This window comes from Suncus etruscus, chromosome 16, assembly GCF_024139225.1.
Source record: "Suncus etruscus isolate mSunEtr1 chromosome 16, mSunEtr1.pri.cur, whole genome shotgun sequence".
Lineage (NCBI taxonomy): Eukaryota > Metazoa > Chordata > Mammalia > Eulipotyphla > Soricidae > Suncus > Suncus etruscus.
The window spans coordinates 56,669,851-56,684,873 of record NC_064863.1 but is presented as its reverse complement, the minus strand read 5'-3'; the positions used below and the strand labels follow the sequence as shown (position 1 = coordinate 56,684,873).

Here is a 15,023-nt window from a genome sequence, read left to right as displayed (position 1 = left end):
GGATTAGAACCACTGTCCTGCATGCAAGGCAAATGTCCTACCTCCATGCTATCTCTCCAGCCCCACCTTTTTCTTTTCTTGATTTGGCTTCATTTTGCTTTTTTTTTCTAGTTCAGAGGTATAGTAACTTTATTTTATACTTTGGTTTATAACTTAATAAAATCTTATTAATTTTATTAAATTGTTCCATCTTTGGGTGTTTTATTGTTTTATTATTTGGATGCTTTTACATATCCCATTCTTCTTTTGTTTGTTTTTTGGACCTGAACCAGCAGTGATGAAGAAGAATGGAATTAAAAGCCAAGATATGAGTCGTGGGCATTTTGTCAATTCTGGGTGGTGCTTTTAGTCCCATCTCAACTGACAGGTTAATAATAATGTGTGTATTTGGGACGGACCTGGTTCGATCCCCGGCATCCCATATGGTCCCCCTAGCCAGGAACGATTTCTGAGCACATAGCCAGAAGTAACCCTGAGTGTCACTGGGTGTGGGCACCCCCCCCAAAAAAAATAATACTGTGTGTATATTAGTTGGTGTGTGTATATATATATCTATATATACATATATGCATATATGTAAATTCACATTTTATTATTATTATTATATTTGGTTTTTGGGCCATACCCAGCAGTGCTCAGGGGTTACTCCTAGCTCTCCACTCAGAAATCGCTCCTGGCAGGCATGGGGACCATATGGGATGCTGGGATCCGAACCACTGTTGGTCCTGGGTCGGTCGCTTGCAAGGCAAATGCCCTACTGCTGTGCTGTCTCTCTGGCCTATAAATTCACATTTTAATTATGGGTCTCGGGATCACAAATTTAATTGCTTTTGAGTTATTTGCAACACATTGTTATTAAATTATTGTTGAATTTAAAAACACATTTGGTTCTTGTTTTAATTAAAAACTTACCTTTATTGTTTTTTCTAGTTCAGACCCATGATTGTGAGAACATTTTGGCAACTAATGTTGATTCTAAAAATAAACGTGACTCAAGAAGAATGTCAAGTAAAGACAGAAAAAATCGTCAAGATGAAAACAAAGATTTATTTGTTGTGTCACCACCTATTTTTTTGGATACAAAACCATCTATGTTAGAAAATTCTCATGTAACTACTGACCAGAAAAGAAAGGCCTACACATTTGAAAATTCAATACATACGTTGCCTTCAAGTACAAAGATTTCTCTTAAGACCAAAAAGAGGTGATTATTCAAGTATTTGTTCAATTTTTATCATAATATTTAAAAGTGGTTACAGTATTAAGATGTTTTACTGTGATAACATCACATTTTTATGATACGTTTACATATATAAAGGTAAGTTTATACTTATTAAAAAGGACCTTAAAGTGTACTTCACAGAAATTGAGGAAACCATTTTTATTTTTTTGTTTTTTGGGGCTACACTTGGTAATGTTCAGGGTTACTCCTGTTTCTACACTCAGGAATTACACCTGGTGTTCCCTGAGGCCCACAGTAAATTGCACCCTGGTAGGCCTCATACAAGTGCTCAATTTACTGTCAATTTACATCTTTATATTCAGGGTGAGGAGGGTGGTAGATGCACACTTTTCTAAAGGTCTATGTGGGGGGGACCACCCATTTTTTTTTTCTAGTAATAAAATTTTGTTGTTACTTTCTAAGAAAAACATTTTGTATTTTATTTTATTTTTATTTATTTTTTTTTGTGGTTTTTGGGTCACACCCGGCAGTGCTCAGGGGTTATTCCTGGCTCCAGGCTCAGAAATTGCTCCTGGCAGTCATGGGGGACCATATGGGACACCGGGATTCGAACTGATGACCTCCTGCATGAAAGGCAAACGCCTTACCTCCATGCTATCTCTCCGGCCCCATGTATTTTATTTTTATTACAAGGGTAACAATATATCATACTATTCTAGGGTAGAGAAGATAAGGATCAGTAAGGATGATATAGTTAAAACTGGGCCCATTTTCTGACCTATCCCATTGGTCTTTAGGAGGCAAAGTTAGGAGGCAAAGTCGACATGGAAAGGTAACATAACAAGTGAGCACATACTTTATATGCAAGAGGCCCCAGCATCTCATGGTCCTCTAAGCACCTGCCTCTGAGGAAAAACAATATGGGAACTATAATGAATATTTCTGTCTAGGGTCTTTTTTGTTTTGGAGCCATTATGCAAATGCTAGGATCTTTCTTTACAAAGTGTAGTAAGTGGTTTAAGAATAAGCAGTAGCATCATTTGGAAATTGCTTAGAAATAAAGTAATTTCATTTCTTTTTTTTTTTTTTTTTTTTGGTTTTTGGGCCACACCCAGTAACGCTCAGGGGTTACTCCTGGCTATGTGCTCAGAAGTTGCTCCTGGCTTGGGGGACCATATGGGACACCGGGGGATCGAACCGCGGTCCGTTTCTTATCATCAGACATCCCTATATGCATAGTTGTTATTTCTGGCTCTCTGTTCAGAAATCACTCCAGGTGGTGCTCAGGGAACCAAATAGAGTATTGTGGAGCCAACACAGGACAGCTGCATGCAGGGCAAGTCCCTTACCTACTGTACTATCTATCTGATCAGAATCAATGTATATTAAGTTTTTCCAGTTGGTTCAAATTCATATTAAATGTTTGTAAATTAGTCTTTAAAATGACTTTGTAAATCATATTTTTGTTATATAGTTTTTTTTTTTTTTTTTTGGTCTTTGGGCCACACCCAGCGGTGCTCAGGGGTTACTCCTGGCTGTCTGCTCAGAAATAGCTCCTGGCAGGCACGGGGGACCATATGGGACACCGGGATTCGAACCAACCACCTTTGGTCCTGGATCGGCTGCTTGCAAGGCAAACGCCGCTGTGCTATCTCTCCGGGCCCGTTATATAGTTGTTTTTAAAATTTTTTTTCATTTAAAGCATTGTGATATACAAAGTTACTCATAGTTGAGTTTTAATCACACTATGGCTTTGCACCAATCCCACCACCAGTGCCAGGCTCTCTCCACCAGTGTTCCCAGAGTTCATTCCACACCAATACTCCCCAATCTGTCATCATAACCAGCATCTTTTTAAGTTGTTAAAGTTTGGGTCTCATGGTTTTAGTGTTGTTGACTTTGTGGTTTGGAGTTAATTCTGTCCTTAACTCCACCCATGTAGCTGAACCTCTTAACCTTTGTCTCCCATTATTTCACATCTATCTTTCTATTTCTTTTTTCTTTATGCACATGGGCCAAGACTGTTCTAGGAAAAAAACGTCATTTAAACCAATGCATCCCCTCATGCAGTTATTTTAAGTATCACATATAAGTGATATCCTATATTTATTCTTCTGGTTTACTTCACTCAACAAGGTATCTTCTGTTTAATATATCTCCCAATTCTCTCCACTCTGCAGTGAATTCCATCATTTCTTATAGCTATGTAGTTTTTTATTGCATAATATCACATCTTCATGATCCACTCATCTGTTGTTGGACATCTAGGTTGAATCCAACACTAAGGTGTTGCAATGAATAGCAGTGTGCATACATATCTCTATGAGTTTCTCCTTACTGCTTTTGCTGTGTCCCATATATTTTAGTAACTATTTTGTTCATTATCATTAGTGTCAAAGAATCTTTTTTATATTTTTCTTGATTCTTCTTTCATTTAACTGTTATTACACAGCATGTTGTTGAGTTTCCAGGTGTTAAGATTTTCTCCATTATCTTTTTATAATCAAATTTTTTTTTTTTTGGTTTTTGGGCCACACCCGTTTGACGCTCAGGGGTTACTCCTGGCTATGTGCTCAGAAATCGCCCCTGGCTTGGGGGGACCATATGGGACGCTGGGGGATCGAACTGCGGTCCGTTCCTTGGCTAGCGCTTGTAAGGCAGACACCTTACCTCTAGCGCCACCTTCCCGGCCCCTTTATAATCAATTTTTACCTCTATGACATTGTGGTCTTAAAGGATGCTTGGTATTATTGTTATATTTGTGAAGTTATGTAAGATAGACTTCTGTCTTAAAATATCATTTATCTCAAAGAATATTCCATGTATATGAGAAAAGAAAGTATCCAGCTTTTTGAAAAAGGAAGGCCCCATTAAATCATCAGTCCCAGCTCTTCAAATTTCTCACTTAGGGCTCATCTCCTTATTGATATTCTTTCTAGTGGGTCTATCTACTGGTGAGAGTGGTGTGTTGAAACTTCTACTATTATCACGTTTCAGTCCATGTATTTAGGTTTGTGAGCAAAAACCTACAAATTTTGCTGACCCAACAGTTTGTGTGTATACGTTGATTAGAGTTACTACTTTTTGGTCTATTGTTCCCTTGATTAATAGAGTATCTATTTTTGTCTCTAATTACTTTCTTTATGTTTCATGCAATTTGATTTGAAGAAAGTATAGCTGTCCAGATATTTTTTTTTTATTTCTGGTTTTCCAGTGGCTTATTTAATTGATTTTTATCCTTGTACTCTGAGCCTATATCTATCGTGAGGTTTTTGAAGTGTTTTCTGTAAGCAGCAAATGGATGAGTTTTTCTTACGTGTTCTATCCCACCACTCTGTGCCTTTGAATATTATTACATTCAAAGATACTATTGACATAAAGAGCTATTGTACCATTTTAGGGTATAAGGTTGTTGCTTCTAAAGTTGGTAATTTAGTTTATGTAATTTATGTTATTTGGTTCAGTAGTTCATTTAGAGCTAGTTTATTGTCAGCTCTTTTTTGTCTGAGAATGTTTTTTTTTTTTTTTTTTTTTTGGTTTTTGGGCCACACCCGGCGGTGCTCAGGGGTTACTCCTGGCTGTCTGCTCAGAAATAGCTCTTGGCAGGCACGGGGGGACCATATGGGACACCGGGATTCGAACCAACCACCTTTGGTCCTGGATCGGCTGCTTGCAAGGCAAACACCGCTGTGTTATCTCTCCGGGCCTTGTCTGAGAATGTTTTTATTCCTTCCGTCTAAATTTGAGGTTTGCTGGATAGTGAATTCTATGTTGAAAGCTTTTTTCAGTCAGTAATTTCATTATGTTGTTCTATTCTTTTCTTGCCTGGATTGTGGGGGATTATGTTGTGATTTTTTGTTTTTAATTTTTATGTTGTTATTTTTTTCCTTTATATTTAACGGTTTATTTCCTTACTGCTTTAAGAAGTCTTTTTTTGTTTTTGCCATTTTTATTACTCTATGTTCTGATGGTATTCTGTTTGAGTCTATGTTGTTTTGGTATTCTCTTGGCTACTTGAGTTTGTGCAACAGCCTCCTTCCAGAGAGTGCGGTAGTTCTCTAAAATTATCTTTCCCACTACTTGTTCTTCCCCTTTCCCTTTTTCACCTTCTGGTATTTCTTTTTTATTTTTAAATAAAACATTATGATTTGCAAAGTTATTCAGTTGAGTTTTAGACATAAAATATTTCAGTACCAATGCCACTACCAGTGTCAATCTATCTCCACCCATCTTAAAGGGCATTATTTTTTTTTTTTTTTTGTTTTTGGGCCACACCCGTTTGACGCTCAGGGGTTACTCCTGGCTATGTGCTCAGAAATCGCCCCTGGCTTGGGGGGACCATATGGGACGCCGGGGGATCGAACCGCGGTCCGTTCCTTGGTAGCGCTTACAAGGCAGACACCTTATCTCCAGCGCCATCTTCCCGGCCCCAGGGCATTATTTTTAATTATTTTTAATTTTTTTATTGAAGCCATTGTGAATTACAAGTCTTTCACAGTTGTATTTCAGGTGTTTAGTGATAGCAAATTAGGGCCATTCCCACTAGTGTTGACCTCCCTGTATGCATCCCAAATCTCCACTTCTAGCTCCCTGGACTGGTCATGTAACAGGTCCATTTTGTGTTTAGCTTATTATAGTTTGGGTCTCTTTTTTGGGGGGGTCACACCCTGTGACACTCAGGGGTTACTCCTGGCTCTGCGCTCAGAAATTGCTCCTGGCTTGGGGGACCACAGGGGATGCTGGGGAATCAAACTGCAGTCCGTTCTAGGTTAGGGTGTGCAAGACAAATGCCCTACCACTTGTGCCACTGCTCTGACCCCTAGTTTGGGTCTCTTGATTTTGTTGTTGTTGACTTTGGCTTGGGTATTTATTTTTTTCTCTTTTTTGAAGGGAGGAAGGGAGGAAGATCGGCTTAGGTATTTAGGACTGACTTTTTTCCCCCCACTTAATGTTCCTGAGACCACTTGGCCACTGAGTCCAATCTACTTTTTTTTTTTTCCTTTCCTCAATTTGTAAAAAAGATAGAAATATGAGAAAGGACAAAGTGATACAAGTTCTGTGGTTCTATGGAAAAGTGAGAGCCCCTATCTAGAATATAAGTAATATAAGTAAAAATTAAAAGGAGAAAAGGAGAAAAAAGGGGTGGGTGGAGGGGCAGGTGTGGCTTTTTTTTAGGGGACTAATGGAAAAGCATTTTATTTATATTTTTTTAAATATAAATCTTTAAATACCATGATTACAAGCATGTTTGTAGTTGGGTTCCAGTTATAAACAAAACATCTCCCATCACCAGTACAACATTCCCACTACCATTGCCTCCCCTTCTCCCTCCAACCTCTGCCTGTATCTGTGACAGGCATTCTACTCCTCTAATTCTTTAGCGTTGCTATATTAGTTATTAGTGTAGTTCTTTCCCTAACAGAGTTCACCACTGTTTGTGGTGAGCTTCAAATTTTGAGCTGGTCCTTCCAGCTCTTCCAATCCTTAACTCTATTGTCTCTGGGCCTTATTACAGTAATAATGTCTTTAATTTTTCTTAAAACCCATAGATGAGTGGACTATTGTGTCTGTCTCTCTCCCTCTGACTTATTTCACTCAGCATAATAGATTCCATGAACATCCACGTATAGGAAAATTTCATGACTTCATCTCTCCTGACGGCTGCATAATATTCCATTGTGTAAATGTACCACAGTTTCTTTAGCCATTCATCTTTTGAAAGGTATCTTGGTTGTTTCCAGATTCTGGCTATTGTAAATAGCGCTGCAATGAATATTGATATGAGAAGGGGTTTTTGAATTGTATTTTTGTGTTCCTAGGGTTTATCCCTAGGAGTGGAATAGCTGGATTATATGGGAGTTCAATTTTCAGGTTTTTGAGGAAGCTCCATGTTATTTTCTATAAAGGCTGGACTAGATGGCTTTTTTTTTTTTTTTTTTTTTGCATAGGCACATCAAACGTTGGGGAATTTAGAAAGAAAATTCCATTGACCTAAGAGATACAGGGTATCTCCATCCAGGAAGCATACTATCAAAAGACCAACTACAGGCTCCGGACATACTGGTTTTCCAGCCCCAATGTCTTTGTGGTCCCAGAAAAAATTTCTGCTCAGTTGCAGTTGACAATCTTCTGTAGTTAGAGATCTTGGTTTTTGTATAGGTCCTAGGATGAAGCCTAGGGTAGTCTTTCTTTGTGGTCCCAGGAAAAGTTCTTAGTCGGCGGTTGTTTAGACAGATTTTTGTAACTAGAGATACTGGTTCTTGCACACATCCTAAGGCAGAGCATCTTCTGATTTCATCTCTTGCTGAGGTAGGGCAACCTGCCCTTAGATCAAGTTGTTGCTGCTTCCTCATCGTCAAGGTGTCTTATGGGCTTACCCTGGAGCATCACCTTCTGGTATTTCTATAATTCAGAGATTACTCCTCATCTCTTTATCAAATACCTTACATTTTCTTCCATTCTTTTGTTTATTTCAACTTTCTTATCAGTGCTGGCCTGTAATTTGTCGTCAAGTTCATCTGTATTGTTCTTTGCCTGTGAGATTCTATTTTGTTTTTTTTTTGGGGCCACACCTGGTGGTGCTCAGAGGTTATTCCAGTCTCTTCATTCAGAAATCACTCTTGGCACATTCACGGAACCATATGGTATGCAGGGAATTGAATCCGTGTGCAAGGCAAATGCCCTACCGCTGTGCTATCAATTTGGCCTCATGCGTGTGAGATTCCTCTATTACGACTTGCTAGCATGCTCTTTAGCTCCTTTTGTTCCATTGTATGGATTCTCTCATTTTCTGAGAAAGTTCTTCCAGTTGATTGAATGTCTCGTCTATTGATTGCTTAATTTTGCTGGCTAGTTCTTCTCATCAACCAGGCTCAGGCATTTTGGTGGGCTTGCAGATTTGCCTAGGTCTCTCTATGACTAAGGGAGTTGAGCTCCTTTGTTTTCATATTATTTTTTGCATTTTGTGGGCATTATTGTTGGATTTTAAGATTCCCTGTTACTTGAGAAGCTATCTGTTGAAATATTTCTATCAAATGGCAACTAATAATACATCTGCTTTCAGATTAATTTCCTTGATATTTACAGAGTTGATTTATTCTTACCGGGCTGAAAATTGTCAACTAGTCACTTCCTAAGAAATGTCCTATACTATGTCCCATCTGTTTGCCAATAGGAGATTATATATATATATATTTAGGAATGTACTTGTGATTTGTGCATATATGTTAGTATTGCATAGTTTTGGAGTTTAGAGATTAGAAAGGCATCAGATATGGTGATTCTCTGGCCAAGAGATTTGGGTGGGGCCAATGGGAAAAAGAAGCCACAGGTTCCAAATTGATTCACTGGAGTGTGCTGTTTTAGCTCCAAGAAGGCAGGTTCTCTCTTGGTGTGTAGTTTTATTTTTAATTTTAAACCTTATTTATTTATTGATTGATTGATTGGTTTTTGGGTCACACCTAGTGGCACTCGATTACTCCTGACTCTGCACTCAGAAATTGCCCATGGCAGGTTGGGGGGATCATATAGGATGCTGGGAATCAAACCGGGTCCTTCCCAGGTCAGCTGCATGCAAGACAAAAGCTCTACCACTGTGCTATCACTCCAGCCCCTGGAGTGTAGTTTTTTACCATTCTTTTGTGTCTCATTCATTCATTTATTTTTTTCTCATTTTTAAATTGAGAAATGTAAACTTAATTTTTCTTAGCAATTTATCCTATATATTTTGTGTGAGAAATGATCATTCACCATTTATAAATTGAAAATAAAGGCCCTAGGAAATTTTTTTAATGTAATCTCTATTATAATTGAAAGGAAGTTTAGAAATATATTATTAAACAAACTGGGGGAATTTATTCAGTTTGTCTTTTAATTTTAGGTTAAACTTTGAAGAGAAAGATGTTTTGAAGGAAATAGAATTGGAGAATATAGTATCAGAAAGGCCACAAATTTTTAAGGAAACAGAATTGGAGAATATAGTATCAAAAAGGCCACAAAAGAGGCCACTGTCAGGAACATCTCAGAAAACAACTCAAGATTCAGAATATGAAATTCCGCCACAAACTAAAAAAAGTTTTTCAGCATTGTTTTTAGAAACTGTTAAAAACGGTGAATCCAGGTGAGTTAAGAGAGTACTTTATGAAACTTTTTTCACAGTCTATTAATCTTAAGGTTCCTTATTATTATTTAACTTATTTGAGTTTTACAAGTTTTATTTGAAGTTATGTTTTACCCATGAGCATGTTTCTTCTTACCAATATAAAACCCTCAAACCATCAACTAATAATAGAAACTAATTTAGATGTAAAAGAGTATGTTTATTTAGCTTTTATTCATTAGCTCTTTTTAATAAATGTAATATTGGTACAATTTCTAATGAATACTTCTAATGTATATAATATTGATGCTATAGAATATAGGTACTAGTTAGCAATAGAATTATATTAAGGTTCCTATGCTTCCTTATTTAGAATTTTAGTTGTTTATTTTTTGTCCTATATTCTGCCTTGTTTGGGGCTTACTTTGACCATATGTTCAGGATTCACTCTTGGCAGTGCTCTGAGTACAATAATGTGGCTGAGGATTAAACTTGTATCAGATGCATGCAACTCAAGTGCCTTACCCCTGTGTGGTCTTTTGAAATATTCATCTCTCTCTCTCTATTTCTATTTCTATATCAATAAAAGGATATTGCTAAAACATAGTTTAATCTATTTTTAAAAAATGTCCACTGCCCACACAAAATTTCTTAAACTGTGGCTGCATAGTAGAATTATTGTGCACTCTTATTTGTTCTGTTGCCCTGTTCAGTAAATAAAAGTACTGAGCTCCTCCTGGAAATTTACCTTTTTTAATAGACTATAAACAAAAAGTGGACACTCTTCCCTACAGTTGACTACAACCACACACCCCATCATTTTAGTACAATGCCCACTTCTCAATAGTATACCTCACTTTGTGACAAGTTTAAATTAATATTGTAAAGTAAATTTCAAGTTTGTTAACTGATATTTAAAGGCCTTCAACTCTTTAGTGAACTGTTTGGCCAACTTGGTTATACATTTTTGCCTTTGTCCCTGATTTGGCATGCCCCTTTTCCTTGTTATATCCCAATCTACATTTGGAAGGAAGAGTGACTCCAAAGTGGTGCTCAGAAGGCCCAGGAGCTCCTCCTGGCAATTTTTAGCCAATTGGATTGATGGTACAATCAGAGTGTGGCCTGAAGTTGTAGTGCTTGCTTGGTCCATGATGGTGTTGCCTAGGAGTCTTTATGCCTGCATCAAGTGATATTCAGAGGACATTATGATACTAAGGATTGAACTGGGATTGAATATTCTGCAAGACAAACACTTAAATCTTCGTATTATCAATCCAGTTCATAAATTTGTTTTTTTATTGAATTTTAAAGTTTCTTACTTACATGTTAATAAAGAAACTATTGGAATATTTTTATAGCATATATATTTATATTTTATTCACTAGGGATTAGAGAAGTAGAAAAGGTATTTCCTAATCATAATTATTTTACATATCAGTACAAAAAAGGCTAGCCTAATTTTTCTATTTTAATTTTTCTATTTTACTTTACTTCTACTGTGCCTAAAATTAGATAAGCATAGTTAACTCAGAAAAAACCGCAGGAACAAAAGTTTACTCAGTAGCTTTATCTAAAATTTTGTTCTTTATACCTACTTTAATCTGTAGTTTTGTTACAGATTAAGGTAGAAAGAACATAGCTGCTTTCATTAAGAGAAAGAAAAATCAGGGAGGTAGGATAGAAAATCAGGGACTAGAATATAGTTACTGTTGGTAGGATGCAGACCAGAGGGTTTGATTACCCTACTCCACATATGGATGCTGAGGGACCAACTAAACAAACAAAAATACTAACATAGGAAGATGTCTTTAAATTATTTAAACTTAGGAATTGTTTTTACATTATACTTTACTAATACTTTCTTTTTCCTTTTGTTTTTGGGCCACGCACAATAGTGCTCAGGGCTTGTTCCTGAAAGGGGTAGGGGACTGAATGGAATGTCAGGGATCAACAAATGCCCTATTCACTGTACTGTCACTCTGGTCCCAATAGTGTTTTTTTTTTTTTAATTTTTTTATTTAAACTTTATTAGATACATATTGTGTTTGGGTTTCAGTCATGTAAAGAACACCACCCATCACCAGTGCAACATTCCCATCACCAATGTCCCAAATCTCCCTCCTCCCCACCCCAACCCCCGCCTGTACTCCAGACAGGCTTTTTATTTCCCTCGTACATTCTCATTATTAGGATAGTTCAAAACGTAGTTATTTCTCTAACTAAACTCAGCCCTGTTTGTGGTGAGCTTCATGAGATGAGCTGTAACTTCCAGCTCTTTTCTCTTTTGTGCCAATAGTGTTTTCTTAAAATTGTAGATTTGAGGATATCTCAGAAATAATCTTATTTTATCTATTTTTTTTGATGTGAAGAAATTTAGGTCCTGTCATCTATTATGAAGACTAATACATATAAAATAATGACATGCAGTTTTTGTCAATTTATTATATTTAATTACTACTGGATTTCATTTTTTCTTTCATTTTTTGGGGAGAGAGGGTACACATCTGACAGGACTCAGTGCTTACTCCTGGCTGTGCCCTCGGAGATTCTCCTGGCAGGTTTGGGGACCATGTGGAGTTATAGGAATAAACTCAGGTTGGCTGCATGCAGGTAAATGCCCTACCCATTGTGCTATTGCTTTAGATTCTTGGGTTTTATCTTTTTTTTTTTTTTTTTGGTTTTTGGGCCACACCCTGTGCCGCTCAGGGGTTGCTCCTGGCTTCTTGGGGGACCATATGGGACACTGGGGGATCGAACCGCGGTCCGTCCTAGGCTAGCGCAGGCAAGGCAGGCACCTTACCTCCAGCGCCACCGCCCGGCCCCTGGTTTTATCTTTTTTTAAATATAAATAGTGATGGAGTCTCAGATTAGTTCATGTCTTTACTTCCTTCTAGTTTTAGATTTCTGTTAATTCTAATAGTATTTAATATGATCAGGTATAAAAATATAAAAGGGGAAGGATACATATAGGTAAGGAAAAGTTATGTGAACTGTTTTTTCATTATGTGCAGATTTTATTTCCTAGGTAAACTTATTATTTTTTCACTAAAAGTAAAAAGCTTTACTTTTGTAAACTATCTTATATTATAACTTATTATAACTTCTGTTTTAGTCCTGTTGTTAAGCATATAGTGACTGAACCACCTCATTCATCTCCTGTAAATGATTTGAAGCTGTTAGAGGATGAATTTGTAATTGATGAATCAGATAAAAGTATGTTGCCAGTCTTTCATGGATTACTATACCAAGAAAGTCTGGGCCTCTGAAACAGTGCACTATGTCCCGTCTGCTAAGAGCAATACGACTATTACTTCAAAGTAAGACACTAAGAGAAAAACATCCCAGAAAATCTGTGACTCTTGACAAATGACATTTCTTCTCCTAATACTTACCCAGAGAGAATCTCAGCCCTGCGGCTGAACAAAAAAACTTTGGGTAGCGGACCATGCTGTGGACAGATGAAATGGAAAATAATTCGTAGATCTGCAAAATCTAAAATGCCTCTCTGTAAATATGAGGAAATCTTCTAGAAGCCATAAAGGACCATGAAAGAAAACCAGAAAAGCAATTCTAAAGTCAATATAGTTGAAGAACAAGTTGATGTTGGAACAGCCTAAAGATACAAAGACTAAAGATAGGTCAAATATCACTCAAGACAAGTTACAAAGAAATTCAGACGTACATGGGGAAGAGTTTGAAGAGATGAGAAGTGATCATATTTCTCCAAAACAGCTGCAGCCTCTGTGGGTAAGTGTTTATAAAAAAAATGTAACACTGCTTGTTTGTGTAATATTTTTCTGTAGTTTTGGGAAAGTAGGCAAAGAAAACAAGTGTGCAGCACTTATGCACTCTTGTAAATTCTAAGCTTTATGCATAATACTTCCAAGCTCACTTAAGATCTGTGTAGATATTTTAATTATCACAGCATTATATACTAGGGAGGAATAAAAGGCGGGAGTCCTAATAAACCCAGTTTAAGATAATATATATACACTCATGTATTCTATCATTCATTCATTTCTTCTTAACACATAAAGTGTTAAAGATACTAATTTACAAAAATTATGAAGATAGAATTTTCTATTAAAAAAAACATTCACGGGCCAGAGCTAGTAGTGGCATAGCGGTAGAGCATTTGCCTTGCATGTGATGACTGAAGGGATGGACCTTGCGTTCGATCTCCCAGCATCTCTTATGGTCCCCCCAAGCCAGGAGTGATTTCTGAGCGCATAGCCAGGAGTAACCCCTTAGCGTCGCAGGATGTGGCTCAAAAGCAAAAAAAAATGTTACATGACATTGAATTTTCATTAGTCCATTTTCTTTTTTTTTTTTTTTTTTGTGGTTTTTGGGTCACACCCGGCAGTGCTCAGGGGTTACTCCTGGCTCCATGCTCAGAAATTGCTCCTGGCAGGCACGGGGGACCATATGGGATGCTGGGATTCGAACCGAAGACCTCCTGCATGAAAGGCAAACGCCTTACCTCCATGCTATCTCTCCAGCCCCCATTAGTCCATTTTCATAGGGGACTGTGATGTTGAACCTTAATCACAAAGTCTCCTGCCATGTAAGTAATGTTTTTCGTTTTTGTTGATTAGAGTGAGTATATTTTATTATGAAAAAATTTTAAGCTTAATTTTTTAATTAAATATTTTTAAATATTTTTAAAGAATACATTTTACACAGTTATTTGTAGTTGAATTTTATGCAGATAATATTTCAACACCAATCCCACCATCAGTGTCAACTCGCATCACCAGTATTTCCCTACCTACCCCTAAACCTCCACTCCTAGCATCATCCCCTGATACGTGTTTTTGTGGTTGCAGCTTAGATAGTTCTCATGTTTCTAGTGTTGTTGAGTCTGTGCTTTGGATTTATAGCTACATCACTCTCCCACATCAACAATATAATGGAACCCTTGTTACCCCATAACTTCCCTTTCTCATCTTTTTTCCTTCATTGATTTCTTTGGCCTTGATTTCTTTACATCACCGACATTATCCTCCTTAAGCTTTAGGGTCAAGGTTGATTTGTGCATGCTACCTTTTACTACATTATATTTCATCATACATTCTATATACTACAGGTAAGTGAGATTATCCTTTGTTTTTCTTTTGGCTTACTAGAATGAATACATTTAGAAGGTCATTATTCTGTCAGTCTTTAACCTTTGGGGGAACTTGTGGAGTTAATCAATACTTAAGACATTGTGCTTGCCTTCCCTCCTTCTACTGTTACGCATTAATAACCTACCAATGATTTACAAATCTTCTTAATTATAGATTTTGATTTGTTTGTTGAGCTTCTGTAATATCTCTTTCTGATTACTTCAAAGTATTACTGATACTATTGATACAGTGTTTTTAAGGTAGATTCTTTTGCCTCCTGTTTTAAACATGAGGTAAGTTCTCTTTATCTCAATTATGTTTTGTGCCAATATTATAATACATTATTAAAAGAATCAACATGATGGTACTATCAGGTATCTATGTAGTTTTGCCCATTTAATCTTCTCCCCCCTTACTTCCCAATCAGGTTTAATATGGAGAATGACTGAATGGAGTGCTTTTTACTTCTATGCATATTTCAGTTCCTTATGGTTCTTGCTAAAGTACTGATTTTGTAAAACTGACTTTGTAAATCTATTTTTTTGTGTTTTTTTTTCTGAGGGGGAGGTCTTGAGGTGATAGCATACCTGAAGGTGCTCAGGACTTTCTCTTAGTTTCTGCTTAGGCCTCAGGG

The 15,023-nt window shown here is 37.0% G+C and overlaps 1 protein-coding gene across 1 annotated transcript in view; it reads left to right on the top strand.

Annotated features, from left to right (window-relative positions):
- CENPC (centromere protein C) overlaps positions 1-15,023 on the top strand; it is a 51,951-nt gene that overhangs the window by 14,088 nt on the left and 22,840 nt on the right. Inside the window, 7 exon segments of the mRNA XM_049789848.1 lie at positions 931-1,204; positions 9,063-9,302; positions 12,394-12,499; positions 12,502-12,598; positions 12,763-12,818; positions 12,821-12,886; positions 12,888-13,028. Coding sequence (XP_049645805.1) covers positions 931-1,204; positions 9,063-9,302; positions 12,394-12,499; positions 12,502-12,598; positions 12,763-12,818; positions 12,821-12,886; positions 12,888-13,028 — 980 coding nt within the window.